Source organism: Saprolegnia parasitica (genome assembly GCF_000151545.1).
Source record: "Saprolegnia parasitica CBS 223.65 unplaced genomic scaffold supercont2.3, whole genome shotgun sequence".
Classification (NCBI taxonomy): Eukaryota; Oomycota; class Saprolegniomycetes; order Saprolegniales; family Saprolegniaceae; genus Saprolegnia; species Saprolegnia parasitica.
In genome coordinates this window covers 942,585-960,167 of record NW_012156397.1, presented here as the reverse complement: position 1 = coordinate 960,167, position 17,583 = coordinate 942,585, and the positions used below count along the sequence as shown (strand labels likewise).

At 58.6% G+C, this 17,583-nt stretch overlaps 5 protein-coding genes across 5 annotated transcripts; 2 read left to right on the top strand and 3 right to left on the bottom strand.

The window, feature by feature from the left end:
- The first annotated feature begins 280 nt into the window (after positions 1-280).
- Positions 281-5,144, top strand: SPRG_01457 (hypothetical protein). Its single transcript, XM_012339669.1, has 5 exons — positions 281-353; positions 406-1,547; positions 1,604-1,791; positions 1,848-4,607; positions 4,654-5,144. The coding sequence occupies exons 2-4, from the start codon at positions 417-419 to the stop codon at positions 3,760-3,762; spliced, it is 3,234 nt and encodes a 1,077-aa protein (XP_012195059.1). The 5' UTR covers positions 281-353; positions 406-416; the 3' UTR covers positions 3,763-4,607; positions 4,654-5,144.
- A 213-nt stretch (positions 5,145-5,357) lies between these two features.
- On the bottom strand, positions 5,358-7,256 carry SPRG_01456 (hypothetical protein). The gene is made up of 6 exons (XM_012339668.1): positions 6,539-7,256; positions 6,414-6,483; positions 6,111-6,364; positions 5,889-6,063; positions 5,745-5,846; positions 5,358-5,700 (listed from the first exon to the last, which is right to left on the bottom strand). The coding sequence occupies exons 1-6, from the start codon at positions 7,225-7,227 to the stop codon at positions 5,401-5,403; spliced, it is 1,590 nt and encodes a 529-aa protein (XP_012195058.1). The 5' UTR covers positions 7,228-7,256; the 3' UTR covers positions 5,358-5,400.
- A 1,089-nt stretch (positions 7,257-8,345) lies between these two features.
- Positions 8,346-8,753, bottom strand: SPRG_01455 (hypothetical protein; the record flags this gene model as incomplete). The annotated part of the gene is made up of 1 exon (XM_012339667.1): positions 8,346-8,753. One exon carries the CDS (start codon positions 8,751-8,753, stop codon positions 8,346-8,348), a length of 408 nt encoding a protein of 135 aa, XP_012195057.1.
- Positions 8,754-12,917: 4,164 nt separating this feature from the next.
- On the top strand, positions 12,918-14,108 carry SPRG_01454 (hypothetical protein; the record flags this gene model as incomplete). The annotated part of the gene is made up of 1 exon (XM_012339666.1): positions 12,918-14,108. One exon carries the CDS (start codon positions 12,918-12,920, stop codon positions 14,106-14,108), a length of 1,191 nt encoding a protein of 396 aa, XP_012195056.1.
- A 2,155-nt stretch (positions 14,109-16,263) lies between these two features.
- SPRG_19133 (hypothetical protein) lies at positions 16,264-17,129 on the bottom strand (the record flags this gene model as incomplete). The annotated part of the gene is made up of 2 exons (XM_012339933.1): positions 16,264-16,617; positions 16,680-17,129. The coding sequence occupies 2 exons, from the start codon at positions 17,127-17,129 to the stop codon at positions 16,264-16,266; spliced, it is 804 nt and encodes a 267-aa protein (XP_012195323.1).
- Positions 17,130-17,583: the final 454 nt, after the last annotated feature.

The window sequence follows — 17,583 nt, the reverse complement described above, 5'->3', positions numbered from 1 at the left end:
ACGTCGCCACGTGGTACGGCGGAACGCCGGCGGTCGTCCGCGCGGTCGTCGGCGGTCGGCGGTCGCTGGTCGCTGGTCCCACGCGACCGACGAAATATTTCACGCCCATGTAACACGACGCTGGAAATACTGTCACATCTTATACTCTGTGGCAACGCATAAGAATCGAATCGAACAATGCGCCTCCTGCGACTTTCGAAACCTTTGAAATCGAATACCTCGAACAATACGTAAACGAACGCAAGTCAGTCGCACGCTGGGTAGAGTAGTCCCATTACCTCGGGCGCTGATTGGCCGCTGCAAAAGACACGGACCGACCGAGTGAGCTCACGCTACGCCAAGTTCAGCATCAGGTAGGCGACTGCTCCGCCGAGGCCGTCAGCATCATGCGTGTACCCTGCGTAGGACGACGTCTCATGCTACGAAGGCACGTCTGCATGCTGCTGCTGCTAGCAGCGGCGGTCGCGGCCCAAGTCGACTATCTCTGGACGCCGGTGCGCGCCACGACGTGCGTCAACTGCGACGTGCAGATCACCGTGCCGAGCTGGAAGGGCCTCCTCGAGAGCAAGGGCCTTAGCATCGCCAACCTCAAGACGTGCGGCCTCGGCAACGTGACGATGACGATCGAGTACCCGTATGGCAACTACGCGCGCACGTCGTCGGTGACGCCGACACTCAACTGGACCAACTCGGACCACGTCGCGTACAGCGTGCAGGACACGACCGCGCATGTGCCTGCGACAGCGGGCGCGAGCTTGCTCTCGATCCCGCTCTCGCCGGCAGCGATCGCGGCCTTTGCGTCGGATGGCCCGTCGACGCTGGTGCTGACCAACCTCAACAGTCCGTTTGTCAACGCCACGTACACGGGCTTTGGCTCGATCTCGGTCACGGCCGCCAACATCAGTCCCGCCTGTATTAGCAGCGGCAACGGCAACAACAACATCAAGCAGACGCTGCTCGAGCCCACGAAATTCAAGATTGGGCGCAACTTGACCGGCCTCACGCTCTCGCTGCAAGGCAACATCACGGCGCCGGCGCGAACCATTGGTACGTCGACCGATGTCTCCATGACGTTGATCAGCACGGGCGTCGTGCCACCCAACACGGTCTTCCAGCTCCTCTCGGCGCTCGAGCTCTCGCACTTCAACGACGCGTTCACGTCGCTCGCTGGCGTCCGCCTTCGGTTACCGCGTGGCGAGTACGAGTGCGTGCCGTACGCGGGCGCCCCGCGCTTCACGGGTGCGCTCAACGGCACGTTCTTTACGACGCCAGACGATGCGCTCGTGCCGCAGAACACGGCGTTCACTCTCACCTTCCTCGGCGTCTCGAACCCGAACGCGACGATCCATGCGCTCCGTGTGTTGCAAATCAACGCGTATTACGTCAACCCGACCATCTTGGTCAACGTGCTCGGCAGCACGTCGGGGGACACCAAGTACTACACGGTGCTCCAGGCGGCCTTTGACGGCGCCAACAACGTCTACGACCTCGCGTCGACGATCCTCTTTGGCATCTGCCTCGTGATCTCGCTCTTCATCGTGTACAAGGTACGCACTTCGATCCTTGGTGCTGTCGCCATTTTTACAAAAAATATGTCTCATAGCACGGCCTGGCGTTTACGAGCTCGACCGTGTGGACGGACCTCGTGTCGATCTCGGTCGTCCTCGCTTACGTCTGTTCGTTCTCGGCGTACTTTCTCTGGCTCTTCCGCCCGTCGTCGATCTTTGTGTACCTGACCGCGGGCCAGTACCTCTTCACCACCGTCATGATCGTCTCGCTCTGCTTTCACTGGTCTGTCATATTTCTCTTGGCGTTGTTGGTACTTTTCTCAAGGCAAACGGGTGTAGGGCGAGCGTGCTCCGCTTGCAGCTCTTTCGGAAGCTCACGTTCAAGTCGCCCGTGGTCTTTATGTACATGGCCATCAACATGGTGCTCCTTGGCGGGCTCCTCGGCTGCCTCATCGTCTTTAGCGGCCAGCTCGAGTGCGTCTACACGGCCAACGTGACGGGCGCCTTGCGCTACAGTGCGCTGGTCGATGCGACGTCGCCGCCGCCCGCCAACGGGTACCAAGTGCTCGACTCGCTCGCCATGTGCAGCATGAACGGCTACTACGTGCTCCTCGCGCTTGGCTTTATGGTCTTTACGCTCTTCCTCGTGCTCTTGGGTGGCGCGGTCATGTGCCGCGGCCGGTCGCTCATGCTCTCGGAGGCGCAGCCCGTCGACGACCGCATGAACATGCGGAAATCGCTCACGATCTTTTACTGCATCATTGCGAGCACGGTGGTCATTTTCATCATCTCGGACATCATCTACATCGCCTCGTACATTGTCGCGAAACCCATTGAGCGCGACTTTAAGGACTTTGGCAAGACGCCCGGTCCGTCGACCAACGACCAGCGCGTCTCGACGTTTGTGTGGTACCTCTTCACGATCTGGCTGCCGCAAATCGGCCCGCCGCTGCTGTTGCTCTTCCTGCATTACGACCCGAAACGCGAAGACGACATGCTGGACGAGATCGCGGTGCTCTCGGCGCCCAAGGACGCGTACCGATGCACGAACCTCGGGTCGCTCGACACGCCCGAGTCGGAAGCCGTCGGCGACCTCAACGTGTTCAAGTCGCACCGAGACCACGGGCGGCGGTACGTCGAGCGCGCGGGCACGTTCCTCGAAGACGTCTCCAACAAGCTCCACGTGATCGTCAAGCTCAAGGTGCCCGAAGGCGCGCTGCCGAGCGTCTGCTACATGTCGCTGGCCTTTTGCACGCTGCGCACGGCGTATCGCGGCGAGCAAAACAACCGTGAAGTGCTGCTGCACACGCTGACCAAGGACGCGGTGTGGAAGCCCGTGGCCGAGACGGAGCGCCTCAACGAGGCGATGCCTGGCGACGCCGACCAGTTTCGGAGCTCGACGCTGGGCATGAGCAACGTCCCGTTCGTCGCCGTGCTCTCGATTCCGGTGGCCGGCCTCGCGCCCAACACGCTGCTTCGGTTCCTCCTCCACGCATCGCTGCCAAGCGAAGACGACGAGGACGAGGAAGATGACGAGGCGGTGACGCTGCCACCGATCCTCGAGTTTGTCACGACGCCGCAGGCCGTCATGGACGCCGCGTCGCACGGCCAAGCGCTCGTGGTGAGCGTCGCGGACGCGCATGACGTCACGTGTCATGAGCTCGTCGTCCGCAAACCGTCGTCGGCGTTCGCGTACGTCAACCCGAAGCTGTACCACGACACGAAGCTCAGCGTCACGACCGTCTCGATGGGCGAGGCGAGTGCGGGCGACGAGCCGTCGCACCAGAACATGGGCAACATCATTCGGTACTTTCAGTACGAAGCCGAGGTCGGCGACGGCGGCCTCGTCGTCGAGGAGCTCAAGGAAAGTCGGTTTGCCAACAGCATTCCTCGGCAGCTCCTCGATCTCTTGGCGGTCGAGCGCGCCGACGACGTCGAGGTGGCTTCCAAGGACGTGGCGGCATTTTTGAGTCTCAAAAAGCCCACTAAAGACGGCGGGTTTTACAACCAGATTCTGCAGACAATCCAGGACGAAGGCGACGCGACGGTGGTACGCATGTGGCTCGAAGACCGGCTCGAGCGGCGGAAAGAGTACCTCTCGCAGCTGCGCAAGACATTCAGCTGCTCGTCCAGCGCGACAATCAAAAGCGGTATTTCAAGGCCAGCGTCGAGAAAAAGTCCCGCGACCTCAAGTTTGTCCCGATCAACTTGCATGTGGAAGACTACCTCGTCGGGCCCACGAACGCGTTTGTGAATGAAGAGAAGCGCAAGTCGTCCCAGGACGTGTCCATCTACGAGTTTACCACCGTGGGCGCGATGGCCGCGCACTGCTACAAGTTCAAATCCGGCGGGCTCACGTCCATGGTCAACAAGGTGCTCAAGCTCCAAGCCCAAGTGGCCGAGAACGATAGTGGCCCGCGCTGGTCGGACCAAGTCCGCGCGCTCGACGACCTCAAGTGGGACGTCAAGCTGCGCATGGACGTGTGTTTCTCGCAAGCGCTCTCCGCGCTCGTCGCGAGCTTTGTGCGGAAGATTGAGCTGGCGCTGCAGAGCCCCGACATCACGAAGGGCGAGTCGATCCTCAACCAGCTCAGCCGCCTCGGCTTCCTCTTCCAGGTCGAGTCACTGCTCTCGACGCACGGCAATGAGATTGGGATGCTTGAAGACATGGCGGCCGCCGTCGAGCGACTCTCGACCGTCGCGTTTGTGCTTTTGGACGTCCGGGACAAGCCGTCCGGTCGATTTTCGTTCCGGAAGCGGCTCACAATCAAGGATCTGCATGCGAGCAGCGACCACAGCCTCAACGACGATGTCGTGGTCAAAGTCCACGTGTCGGAGAAGCCCAAGAGCTTGACCAACTCGAGCATCAAGTACGTTGTGAGCGTGCACGTCAACTGCACGGACACGCCGCTGCCGGGTCGTCTCATGGACGGCGGCGAGATTACCGTGACGCCGCTCCTCTTCACGCAAGGCATCAACGAAATGCAATCGATCGCCAACAGCACCGAGCGCGCCAAGACGGAGCTGCAAGACGCGATCAACCTCCGCAACCTCAAACCGCTGGAAGACTTTTGCAACCAGTACATGCGCTCGCACCAGGTACACTCGTTTTTCGTATATGTGTTTTATGGATCTTCTTGTCTAGTCGTGGTCGCTGCAGCGGGCCGCCAAGCGCAAGGGCAGTGATGGCGACGGGCTCTCGGAAGCCGAGATTACCCGGCAGCTGCAAACGCTGCGTCTCGCGATCGAAGAGTCGGCCAGCAGCCTCGTCAAGACCAAGCGCCCGGACATTCTCACCAAGTCGTCGGACCTCTGCCGCGGTCTCGGCGGCGGTCGCGTCACGATCTGCAAGAGCGCGAAGGACCGCACGGCCATGTCGGTCACGCTCGAGCAGGTCCGGATTCTGCACCGGTTCCACGGCCTCCCGGCGTACAAGGTCGCGTCGACGGTCGCCGTGATGCGCACACATGGCGTTCGCATTGAGAACGCGCTCAAGAACACGGGCAAGCGCCAGTTTGCCTTCAACAAGCTCCAGCGGTACGCGATGCCCGAGGACTACCGCTGTCCCGAGTCGGCAGGCGGCACGGGCAACATTAGCTAACCGTATCAACCTCAATATTACTTGCATCGATCCGATAGTATCAAGCTGCGAGGACGTCGCTGCTTTGCTCGAGATGGAACGGACTGGCGGAGCGAGAATCCCTCGGGCGGAGTGAGAGAGGAGCAAGGCACGCCTGCGCCATCACGGCCCGGCGAGCGAGTACAGCAGAAGACGATTAAAAGTCGTGATGGATGCAACGTTATTGTACACACAACGACACATCTCGTATAATACGAGTACAAGGCGTTGTGGGTCCGACGCGGGCTAGGTGTCGCGCGAAACGGGTTAGGGTTACGAAGAGAACGCGAGTTGGTGCAGCTGGTGGGCCAAGTCGATGCAAAGAAGCGACGTGCGGTCGGCGCTGACGCAGCGCAGCGACAGCGGCACACTGTACAGCGCCGCGATGGTACTCGATGACGTGGCATCGCCACAGATCTGGACGCCGTCCGAGGTTGCGATGGCCAATACGGACGGATCGAGGTCGGTTGTCAGAAGACCCAGCGGACGACCCCCGCTGCCGGCGTACGACCCAGTCACCTTGCCATGTTTGAGCCACGTGCAGGTGCCGGATGCGTCGAGCACGACGCAAGTCTACGCGCCAAGTCGTCGCACCTTGTAGCTGGTGTATTGCGCACCCGAGGCGAGAGCCAGCACGAGGCCACGCCAGGAATATGGTCGCGCAGGACGCGCAGCGGCGCTGCTGGGCGACGAAGGTCCCACACACTACCGACGCCGTCCTACGCGCCATGAGCCTTTGTATCCTCCTTGTCGCTTCGTACGGCAGCAAAGGTATAAAAGGTGTGGGCTTCCGGACAGCTCGTCGCGTGTCGAAGGCCCCGTTGGGTCGACGCATCTTCAAACACCAATGGCGGCGCCCCGGATCGCGTGTCCCAGAGGCGAACGGTGCCGTCCATCGAAGCTGTGAGCAGGAGACTCGAGGCCACAAACTCGGCGCTGAGATCGTCACGATTGAGGCCGTCGCGAGAGAGCGGTTGTAGTACCTCGTGATCGCGTCCAAGTGCCCATCTAAGCGACCGAGCGGCGCCATGCGGTCTGCATCGTGCAGCAGCACGAGGCCGTCCATCGAGCCACTGACGAGCGTCGAGCTGCGCACCGCGAGCGTGCTCACGCTGTACCCGTGCGCTCGGTACTCGATTGCGTGGTCGTCGTCGTCGCTGGCCGTGTTGAGGTATCGCACATGGCCTCGCGCATCCCCGAGAACGAGGTGCGTTGGCGTCAGCACCGCCAGCGACCGCTACACAAGCCCACCATGAGACCGGATCGATTCGAGAGCGCGAGTGTACGGCGGGGGCGGGCGTTGCCATGAGGCGCGCGCGCGTGTTGTAGCGTCCGTGGCGCCAGTTGCCGACCAGTCTAGCACCGAAAAAGAGTAACAATATTGTCTTCTAGTCGGTAGACGACAATGTACCGATGCAGCGCGATATAGCGCTTGCGCCAGTCGTAGTCGGGACAGAGGGCGTGCACGTGGCGGTCGTTCTCAAAGTCGAGATGCTTCCAGCGGCGCTTAACGATTTGCTGCCAGCGCTGCTGCCCAAGCTTCGAGTGGTACACGAGGCGGAACCAGTCGCTGCAGACGCCAGCGACGTTGGCAAAGTCGCGGCTGTCGAGACAGCTCCAGATCTGCAAGAGGACGTATGCATCGCCCGGCATGCGCGACTCGGAGCTGCGCCGTCGGTCGTCGTCCTCCATGTCCCCGAGGAGGTACCAGAGACCTGCCCAGTTGGCTTCCGGCGACTCCGACTCGGAGTGGCGCGGTGTCGACGACACCGACATTGGCTTGGGCGGCGGCGCAGCGAGGTACCGGGACACGTGGTCGACCTTGGACGCGATGGACTGCCACGCATCTTGCTTGCGCCGTATCTGCACATAGTCGTCGGTCTCGTCGTTGACGGCGAAGCGCCGCTGCCAGTCGCCAATGGCGGCGTGGATCTCAGCGACGGCTTCGGCCTCGGACCAGGCGTCGACGGCCAGCGGCGGCGGTGGCGGCGGAGCATACGGCGTCGACGCATAGTAGGGCGAGTACGTCGTCGGCTCCTCGTCCATCCACGCGCCGTCGGCGTCGTCGTCGTCGTCGTCGTCGGTCCAGTTGCGGTGCATGGGCTGTGGCAAGATGAAGAATCCAAAGCCGTATCCGATTGACCAATCAGAGGGCTGACCGTGCCTCTTGCGGTTGAAGTTTCGAGTTCCCGCCACACTTTGAGGAACCGACCAACTACCGGTACCGGTACACCCTTTCAATCCAGTTGCATACCAAGAATACGTACTGTAGTCTCTAAACCAAAGATTGCGAACAATAGTGCTTCGACATGAAGGACAATATCTTCGAAATGACAGACAATATCGTTGTTGTACACGTACTGCCTCATCCAGCGTAGGAGCGACAGATATGAATGTCTTGCAGCGAATGAATGGCCTTGCCGAGCCACTCGTCCTCTTCGAGTACGGCCTTCGTGCCCTTGAGCGCAGTTTGCTCTTTCTCGAGGCGCGCTGTCTTGGCCGCTGCATCCTCGTTGGTGCGCGCCGGCGCCTGGCTCTTGCTTGCGGTTCAACGCCATCGTGTTCTTCGGAGGTCGGCGTGTCGTGCCTTTTTCTGCACGTGGCCAATGGCAGGCCTCTACAAACGTGGATTTTTCACCCTCCGATCCACACTTGTCCACGATTAGGCGAAATTGGCTTCCACGTTTTTTAAACTTGATTAAAATATGCAAAGATCGGTCGCCGGTTCGATTCTACCGGTACCCTCCCTGGCTTTGTTGGTCGCAATCATCGTCTCAGCCGAGCCAACGCATGCTGCTGCTTACGCCCATGGCGGCGGCAACGATCGAAGACCCCTTGGCGGCGCTGCGGACTGCATTCCGCATCCTCACCGAGGGTTTTGACTCAAAACCCTCGGTGAGGATGTTTAGAGCAGCTCAAAACTTTTGAGCTGCTCTAAACAACCATCTGAGCCGACTTGCACAGCTGGCGACCGAGACGTACCGGTCACGCAAGGCTGCGGACCTAACCGTTATAACGCAATAACGTTATGTTACTAACCTGTTACTAACACTGTTACTAACACTGTTAGGTTAATGCTTCAAAATCCAATAACGTAACAGGCCATAACGCATCGCTAGCATGCAGCGTGAGGCAGCATGCTCAGCCCATACGTGCTCTCAGGAACACTCTCTGCGTCATAAGCACATTAACATTGCAGTCATATACGTGCATATGTATTACAAAATGCCTAGAACAAAGCCGGAAGCACGATGCCATTGCCAAAAAGTGCTGCCAGTGTGACCTTGGTCGAGGGTCCGCAGAAAGGGCGTATATGACGCAACGTTGGTGTCCGGGAGCGGTGGCAAGGGGCTTGCAGGAGGCGCCAAAGATGGGCGGGGCCCAAGGGTAACGAGCTCTTGAGACTCAGCGAGGTCGGCTACGGCATGAGTAGATGGTAACGCCGAGTCGTCCGGTCCCAGCAGCTCGAGGATCTCGGACCAGAACTCAATGGCGTCGGCGCCTTGCTCAATCACTGGGTCCTCGGCCTCGCGCGGCGGCGATGTGACGGCACTCGTCGACGTGCTTGGCCATCTTCGCCGGACGGGAATCAAACGCGGCAGGCTCTGAAACAGCGCCGTACCCATCCAAGCCCATGTTCCGATAGGCTTCAACACAGGCCTTGCACCGGATCTTCCACCACTGATGGTTGCGCGGCAAGTCGTGCTGCTTCTCGAAGAGCTGCCAGTTATCGTTCACGCGCTTGGTCATGACGCAGGCACCACCGGTATATTGTGCGTTTGGCGGCGCCAGCGGGCTTGAGATGTGGCCAATCAGAGCGACGCTATGCGTCTCGGCCAATCAGAACAGTCCATGGACTATCTTAGTCCATGTGTTAGTCAATTGGTACTAACGGTTACTAACCATGTTAGTAACCGTTATGATGTTACGAAAAATCCTATAACCGTTATTTCGACAGCCTTGGGTCACGCTTAGTGATTCGTTTGTTTCATTTGATGTTTCAAACAAACGTTTCAAACCCGTTTCAAACAAGCCCCTGGTTTCACTCGAAAGAACTTGATTTTTGTATTGGGCTGACGAATAAAAAAGAAAAATCAATCCTTGGCCGTTTGGTTCGCAAACAACTTGCTTTTTGTATGAAATAAAACAGCGGCAACTAGTTGCCAACCATTTCGGGTTTGATCTGTGGCGACCATGCGCAAGGCGGCAGACCCTATCGTCGACCCGTTTGGCGAGCTTACACAGTACCAGGCGTGAGAAAGACAGCGCCGCGCAAATGCAAGGCGTGCAAGACGCTGGTGACTGCGCCCGCCCAGCGCATGAAGTCGCACATACGCGGCTGCGAGTCACCGTGGCCTCGGCCTTCTGGGGCCGCCCAATCCGATGGCCAAGGCGAAACCCGGTGTATTAGCTGGTATGCTACTACATCAAGTTACCTCTTACGCATCTCATGTCTAGGCATACCCTCGCAACCGAACCCGAGTACCCCATCTGCGACCTTGTCTCTTGAGCGCGCACCTCCGCTGCGTCGCCCAAAATCACGGCGTTCCTCGACGTCCATGGCGTAGGCATTCGTCACGCACCCGCTTTTTTGCGGCATGCGCCAGCGGCTGACGACTGTGAACGGCACCGGCTTCGTGCAGCTCGGTCAAGGCTCGATCAACACGCAGTGCCATGCAGCTCTCGAGGCGCTCAATGCAGACCTCTACACGAAGACCAAGGAAGAGTTCACCCTCTGGCTGCCCGCCCGCATACCACGGACCATTTCTTCGTCAACTCGCGCACCAAGCCGCATCTTCTGTGGGCCATGATGGATGACTCGTGCGTCTACAACTAGGCGCCGCTGCTTGTCCAGGTCCATGCGATGCCGACGGGTTCGGTCAGTGGCGAGCGCAACCACATGACGACCAAGCGGTCGCCTCGGCGAAGCGCTCCCGCATCGTTTTCTGCAGTGCCAAGCGTCAAGTCGCAATCAGCTTCAATGGCAAGCAGCTCGCATGCGTCCAGAGCGCAAGTAGAGAAAGTAAATATATCGACCATCTTGTGAGTCCCGGGGCGGTGCCTATTGCACCTGCCACCGGGGTAGAAGTAGATTACGGCACGTACGACGTAGACGACATGGAGGACTTTCCGCTCGTGGAGGACATCGTCGCAGCCGTCGATGACTTCCTCATAGAAGTGGATTGGGCCACAGAGGATTTTCAGAGTGCCACGTAATGAAACAATTTTGGCCGTTTGAAACCCGTTTAAAACGCGTTTGAAACAATGAAACAAACGTTTTTATTCTTGAGCCGTTCGAAACGAATCACTAGTCACGCTCCTCATGCCACGTGTACTACTCTACCTAGCTGGCGACCAGGCTGCCGACCGAGACGTACTACAGAGATTTCGCAAGTCACTCCCCGTTTCATCTGCGTTCTATTTTATGTGGAGGGAGACGGGACGCAAAAAGTAAAAATTGTGATTTCGCACAGGACATCCCGTCTCCGTCGGCATTCGAATGCAGACGAAGACGGGAGCTACCTCAACCTTGATTTCGCAAAGAATTCCATCCTCGTCTGGTCTTGTGCTACTGCTGCAATAGCGTAACCTCATCATAATCGATTTTGTCGTCCCGCGAGCTTGTGGTGCTGCTTCGCTGCAGTCGCCGTATCGGTTATTGAGCGGCCGTTGGTTCCGGACACGCGCCTCGACGTCGACTCGATGAATGACGCCGATACAATCCTGCATCTCCGCTTTGATGTGGCTTCTTTGACGCGCCTCTCACGTACTCTTCAACTCCCGGCCGTCGTTATCACCGAGGGTCGGGAACGATGCCTCGCTGTCGAAGCCCTTTGCGTTGCTCTCAACCGCTTGGCCTACCCTCGGCGGTACTGCGATGTGATGATCATGTTCGGTCGCTCGCGTGAGTCTCTGTGCCGCATACACGACCGCCCGCGCCTCTGCTCTTGTCTACCAAGAAGGGACGCTCGTTGTTGGCTTGGATGAGGAGGATGAGGTCGTCTTCCGCAGACCACCAAGTCGTGCCCTTCGGTGTGACCTGGTTAGGCCCATCGTCTCCGCCGACGCTGGAATCGTTCGAGGAAGCGTGACCCGAGTCGCTGTCTTCGTCGTGATCGGGGCGGTGGGAGCGGTCGTCGTCCGACGAGATCGGCCGATTGTCAGTCATCGCGCCAAAATGAAAATGACGTGAGCGCGAAATGCCGACAGGTTAAACTAAGTTAAAGCCTCAGTCACGGTTTGACGTACTTTAACCTCTTGAATGAAGACGGGAGCCTTCGGTCCCCGTTTTTGATCGATTTGGGCGAATTTCAAGATTAATTTTCAGAGACTTCCCATTTCTCATAATTTATGACAGGATAAAACCGCAGACGGAAACGGGAAGTGACTTGCGAAATCTCTCTAATACTGTAGCGGTCACGCTCCTCATGCCACGTGTACTACGGTACCGGTACTACCGGTACTGTGCCGGCACCACCCACCTGCATATGATTTTGCAGGACGCTTCGTACTGTATTTGAATACCACACAACGTCTTGGTACTACTAGTAGTAGTAGATATCGGATGTGAGGCGTGCCCAGTTGTCGTCTTCCTACTTTACTGTCGGCCATACCAGCCGTACCCGCTCCAGAGTTAATGTGCGCTGGAGGCTTGCCTTAAATATTAAATACCGAAAGGACATTAGCCCTTGCGTACTAGCGTCGCGTTTTGGGCAGGTTTTTGCAATATGCAGGCGAGTTTCGTCGGCTCCTGGCGTAGTGTTTCAACTTCAAGAGCGCAAGAATCTCTAGGTACCGGTATAGCTCGAGGCCGTGCGATGCAGGCTCGCGGAGAGGTTGGGTGGCGTCGTATTTTATTGTGAATATGCAAACGGCAAGAGGAATCGCAAATTAATTGAAAGTCCTCGCAAACCTTGAAGCCACGCTTCTGCCCATCGCACTCGACGCGGTGTGGTTGCGCAGTTGCTGGCTGACAGAGCTTACTTACAGTACGATTACCTTGAAGCTCAGATGCGCGGGCAAGACGCGACCGTGATCACATCGAAGTCAAGATGCATCGTCGTCCTAAATGACAACTTGTCAAAATCGAAATCGGTGCTATTCGTATTAATATGGCCAACTGCAGCAAACTAGCCTCTTCTAATGGGCTCGCGCAAACTTCTAAGGGTTCGTAAGCACGTGTCGCTGCCGTTGCCGAGTACTTACATGTACTGCCTGGACGTGTCGTCGTTTGTCACAGTTCAGGATACTTCCCGCCATGGCAGCGCCAGCTGCATGCATATTTTTATTAAAATAAAAGGCTGCAGAGAGAGCCACAGAGTAGACGACGGCAACGCGACGTTTATTAATAATTTGCGGCCACTACTATGGTTGATTGCGGGCCACACGCGTGGCAGCAATCGGGGTTGAAAATAGTGAAGGCGCGTCAAAATGGAAGCTCGATGCTTCGACTGCAGGTCTCGTGTCGTTACCATTGCCCGGTTCGGCTCAACTTGGCGTTGGTTCAAAGACGTAGAACCACTCCAGGCTGCTGGAGAAGGCAGAGAATGAAAGGGGCTACGATGACACGCTCTGGTCGCACGAGAGGTTCGGCATAAGATCTGCGCTCATTGGACGACTTCGTTGAAGCTCACGGCTTCTCGATACCACGTCACTTGGAGGTGGCTGGGCGCAGGGGTATTTTAACGCGCGGTGTAGTTCTAGTTGGTATGTGGACGCAATAAATTCGTGTTGGACAACGTTTGCTCAACGCGCCCGGTGTCTTGACCGCTTCATATTTGCTTTTGATCATGGATTCGAACACGAACCCTGTCGTGCCGGCGGCTGGCACTGCCACCCCTCGTCGTCAAGCCGCGCGGGGTCGCCCGACCAGAGATGCGCAAATTGCCGCCTCCCCCCGTCGACCCAACCATTCGCTGGTCTTCGACAAGAGCGCGCTTGTGACGCCATCTGGCAACGGCGGCACGGCGCTGCGCTTCCACGCGGTGAAGTTTCGGCTTGACACGATCACGATGTATCGCAATGACTACCCGACAGACACGGAGTCGCAGCTCACAGACGTCTCCATCGCGACCATGGTGTGGCACCTCGTGCGGTGCATCATGGGCAACGACGCGATCATCGGGCGCATGGCCACGGCGGTGCAGCCGATGTGGACGTACGTCGTTCCCAGCACCATTGGTACCGCGATGGCGCACGTGCCCGCAGCGACGGGAGACCATGCCATGCGCGACCACGTCTGGGTGCACGTCGACATCAAGTCGTACGCCGTGCAGCTCTTCAACACGACCGAAGGGCCGCTCGGGGACATCCTCGCGGACCCGAGCACTAACCGCCTCTACGTCATCTCAACGAACAGCGTGCGGCGCCACGTCGTCGACGACCGCGTCCAACTCGTCGGGGCCGATTGGTTCCTCGAGGCCTTCCGCGTCATGAGCGACGTCGAGCTCACAAATATCGTTCGCAGCGTGACCAACTGCTGCTTGGACAAAGGTTCTTCGTACAACGTGCAGCCGGTGGCGCCTTTGCCGCGCGTCCCGAACCGCGCCACGATCCCGTCGTCACCGCCACGAAACGGTTCGGACTCGGAGTCGGGGACACCCGGCAGCGGGAAGCAGGCCAAGCGCAAGGCCACGACGGTACTTCAAGACCAGCCGGCTGCACAAGTCCGTCGCCTTGACCCTGCACTCTATACGCCGGCCGCTGCTCCGGTTGTCGTCGCGCCTGCCGCTGCCCCGGTTGTCGTCGCGCCTGCCGCTGCTCCGGTCGCCGTCGCGCATGCTGCAGCCGAAGCCCTCGACACCCCGCCGCAGGTCGTCACCCCGGCTTCACACACCGAGTTGCTTGCTGCGGTTCAAGATTTGCGTGGCGAAATCGCGCGACTGCGGGGTCTGCCGGAACGAGTCCTCGCGATCGAGGCGACCATGGCGAGCGACAAGGTCTTGATCGAAGAGCTCATGGCCCGCATGGATCTTCTATAGTAGCGATGCGTACTAGTACTTTTTAGCGTTTACGTAATGCTAATCAAGTCTTGCATTTGACTCAAGGTCCCAAATAGCGTAACGTGTTGAAGTGTGGGCCGTTGATTGGGGTTTGCATGGAATTGGACGATCCCATCAGAGACGTAGCGCGAGGCATTCAGAGAGACGGCGACGCAGTCGGGCTTGTTCTTGCGCTTGCATTCCTCGTACAGGCTCAAAGCACGACGCCAAAGCAAAGCAGCCGTATGCGCCGCTCAGAAGGCCAACGAAACGCTGTCCCAGAAGGCTGGTCGACTCGAGTGTGAGGAGGACGTGGGTCTCTACATACGTAAGCGTTGGAGCAGCAGCTCGAATCGACCAAGAAGCGACGGGTTCTGCTAGCTAAGAACCTATTTTGTGCAGTGGTTGCGTGTGAACGCAATTTTGAAGGCTCCCAACCTCTGGTTTCGTGGTCGGGGAAAAGTGTAAAACGTCATGAGCCACCGGTGCTTCAGGTAGATAACGTGACGATCGACGCCATCAACGACTGTCATCGTAGCCGGCGCCACGCGATATGGCATGCTCGCACCGATGCCGCGATGGGAGCGAACAGGCTAAAAGGATAGTTGAGAACCGCGCTAAAATCGTGTGAGAAGGACGTGCATGGCTCGCCTCGCCCAGCTCCGCTCGTGCTTCATCGTCTTCCGCTCTGGCACAACGCGTATCTTCCTGCGTCAAGCAAGCTCAAGTGGCTCGCGAAAGATCACGACTCGCACATCGAGACGCTCGTCGCTCAAGGTTACACGCACGTAGACAGCTTTCCAAGCCCTTGGACACGCGGTCGCCGAGCTCGAAGAACATCTACCAAGACTTTTCCAGCGTTGCAGCCAACCCGCCGTTGGATCCGGCTGCTCACGACCGCTCTCGTTCGATGCTTCCAGCTCATCCCGCCTGCCGATCATGACGTGCGCTCAACCAGTGGCCCGCCATGGCTCGTCAAGTTCGGACCCCGTGTCGTCCTCGCGGCGACTATGGACGTCAGACTGACCGGCTTCCGACAGCGACCGCGCTTTGACTGGCGTGTGCTTCCAGTGCAACACCTTGGCGTCCCAGCGACCTTCTACGAGCACCCAAGCCGAGCGGCCTCATTTGTACCTCTACTTCAGCCAACTCACGTCCTTCCACGCTACGGTGACCTCATGCACCGGGTCGCGCTGAAAGCCACGACCGTCCGAGCCAGCTTGCACTTTTTTGGCCACGATGCTCGGCACTGCCGTCTCTGCGATGCGCAAGCCCGCGAAACGTACGACCATCTTTTGGTGTGGTGCCCATACGTCCGAGCGATCTGGTGCGCCTTTGCACCGATGCGGGACAGTTGCATCTGCAAACTGTCAGCGACTCGCTGGCTTTCTCTACGACGATGTCGCCGCGCCGTACTCGGCCCACAAGTCGTCCGTTCGTACCCTCTGGCCGATCTTACGCGCTTGCGTCTGGTATTGTCTTTGGCTCGAACGCAACAACCGTGTCTTCCGCTCGACGCTGACGCAACTTCCCGCTGCTGCGCTCGCGCTCCGGGCAGCTACTATCGCACGACTGCACGTCCGGCACTTGGCTCGTCGCGCTGTGGTGCCATTTCTTGACGCGTCGCTCATAGCTCTACGCGACGACCCTTGGTGTGCACGCTACCTAGTCCCTCGCACAATCTCGAATCACGACCACTAACGCTCCTCGCTGAAGCACCGGCCAAGCCTCACGAGCGCATTAGGAAATCCACCATATCTTGCATGTATAATTGCGAGCGAAGCGTCCATCTCGATCCAGACAAGCTCCTCTTTCGGTGTGAGCGGCTGGACGACGCTGCATGGCACGGGCAGCAGCTCAATGCGAGGCAGCACGCCACCCATGGGGTCGCCGACGAGCGCAATGCAAGTGAACGGCGTGCATGACGCAGACGGTGTCATAAGGCTCGTCAGGACGACGTCCATGACGCGCGATGACGTGGGCAAGGACGTGATGCGCCACGGAAACGACGCATGTTTGGTCATCGCCGAGAGCATGTCCTTGGCTGAGACGTCGCGTGGCACCGCGTAGAGTTGTACGGCCGGCGACGACGGAGTCCACGCCAACATGAGGAGGCCGGGCGAGTTGGCGTCGGTCGCTGCCCACGCCAGCCGCGTCAACGGAGCCGACGTCGCCGTAGGAAAAACGCGCTCTGCTGCTTGTCGGTGCGAAAGACGCCAAACGCGCCGTCGTGAAAACCCGCGGCGAACCGCTTGCCGCTAGCGTGCCACGCGAGGCTCTGGACGCTGCCATGGGCCGGCGGCACGGTCGCCTTGTGCAACACCTTCTTCTTGGCGAGGTCCCAGAGAAAGATGCTCGCCTCATGTGCGCCTTCGTACGCCAGAAGCAGCTGGTTGGCGTCGCTCGGGTTGCTTGCCATCGCCGAGACTGCAACGTCGTCGCCGCTAAGCCCGAGCTGCGCGGCCTGGATCGCGTACGTAGTGAATGCGCAGGTATCTTCCTGCACGACCTACAGCGTTGCGCTTGAGGTCGTGCTAAGGATGGGCAAGAGAGAGAGAGAGAAGACGGTACCTGAATCGATCCGTCGTCAAGCGCAAGGAAGACGAACGGCGCCGACTTGTGGCTTTTGATCGTCTCGACCGCCGTGATCCGACACATTGTCCAGCTAGTTGACGTTGGCATGAAAATGGTGTGGATGTTGAGGCGTGTACCTTGGCGGCAAGGATGCGAGGATCGGCGATGCGCCAGATTGCAGCGCTCGAGCGAGACGACTTGGACGCCACTGTCGGACGAGACAAGCACAATGCGCCCGTTCGCTGTGGGTTGCAGGAAGCTCGTGGACGCACCGGCCGTCGCCTCGTTCGCGACGCACGAGACAAACAACTCGAGGCCGTCTTCTCCGTAAAGCTTGATCTGCTGGTACCCAGCAGCGACAACGAGCAGCTCGTGGGCCGCGACATAGCACACGAGCGACGGCTGCGCGGGCAAGCCATGGTGGCCGGCGAGCGAGACGGTAAACATGTCGGGCGCGAGGCGCGAGTGGTCTTCGAGGGCCTCGTCGACCTTGCCTTGGACGAGGTTGAGCACGCCCTGCAGCGACGACCGCTTCGACTTGCGCGGGGACCCGCTTCCTGGCTGATTCCCCGTGCTCGCCGAGCACCTTGGATCCGAAAATGAAGCTTTCCGAGGTGCAAGAAATAAACAAATATAATGAAACAACATGGGCAAGGTGTTGGCAAATTAAAATAATGTGTTACAAATAGACAGATATACATTGCACACCCGATAAAAAGAATGCGAAATCTTTGTTTAAAATACTTCTATTTTTATACGGCCCAGTTAATTTTCCCGACGCACTTTGACATGCATGTGTTGGTTGCGGGCCAAGGCGCAGGAGCCTAAGGCGCTGGCAAGGGAATAAATGGCAGACACAAACCACGTACGATTGCAATATGACGTGGCACTTGGAAAAGGT

Excerpts from the sequence above, each read along its gene's own strand:
- SPRG_01457 (XM_012339669.1), top strand. The coding sequence starts at position 417 with ATGCTACGAAGGCACGTCTGCATGCTGCTGCTGCTAGCAGCGGCGGTC. Across the intron at positions 1,548-1,603 it reads CGCTCTTCATCGTGTACAAG|CACGGCCTGGCGTTTACGAG; the intron begins GTACGCACTTCG and ends TATGTCTCATAG. Across the intron at positions 1,792-1,847 it reads GTCTCGCTCTGCTTTCACTG|GGCGAGCGTGCTCCGCTTGC; the intron begins GTCTGTCATATT and ends AAACGGGTGTAG.
- SPRG_01456 (XM_012339668.1), bottom strand. The coding sequence starts at position 7,227 with ATGCACCGCAACTGGACCGACGACGACGACGACGACGACGCCGACGGC. Across the intron at positions 5,847-5,888 it reads CCTTTTATACCTTTGCTGCC|GACGGCGTCGGTAGTGTGTG; the intron begins GTACGAAGCGAC and ends CATGGCGCGTAG. Across the intron at positions 5,701-5,744 it reads CGTGCTGGCTCTCGCCTCGG|ACTTGCGTCGTGCTCGACGC; the intron begins GTGCGCAATACA and ends CTTGGCGCGTAG.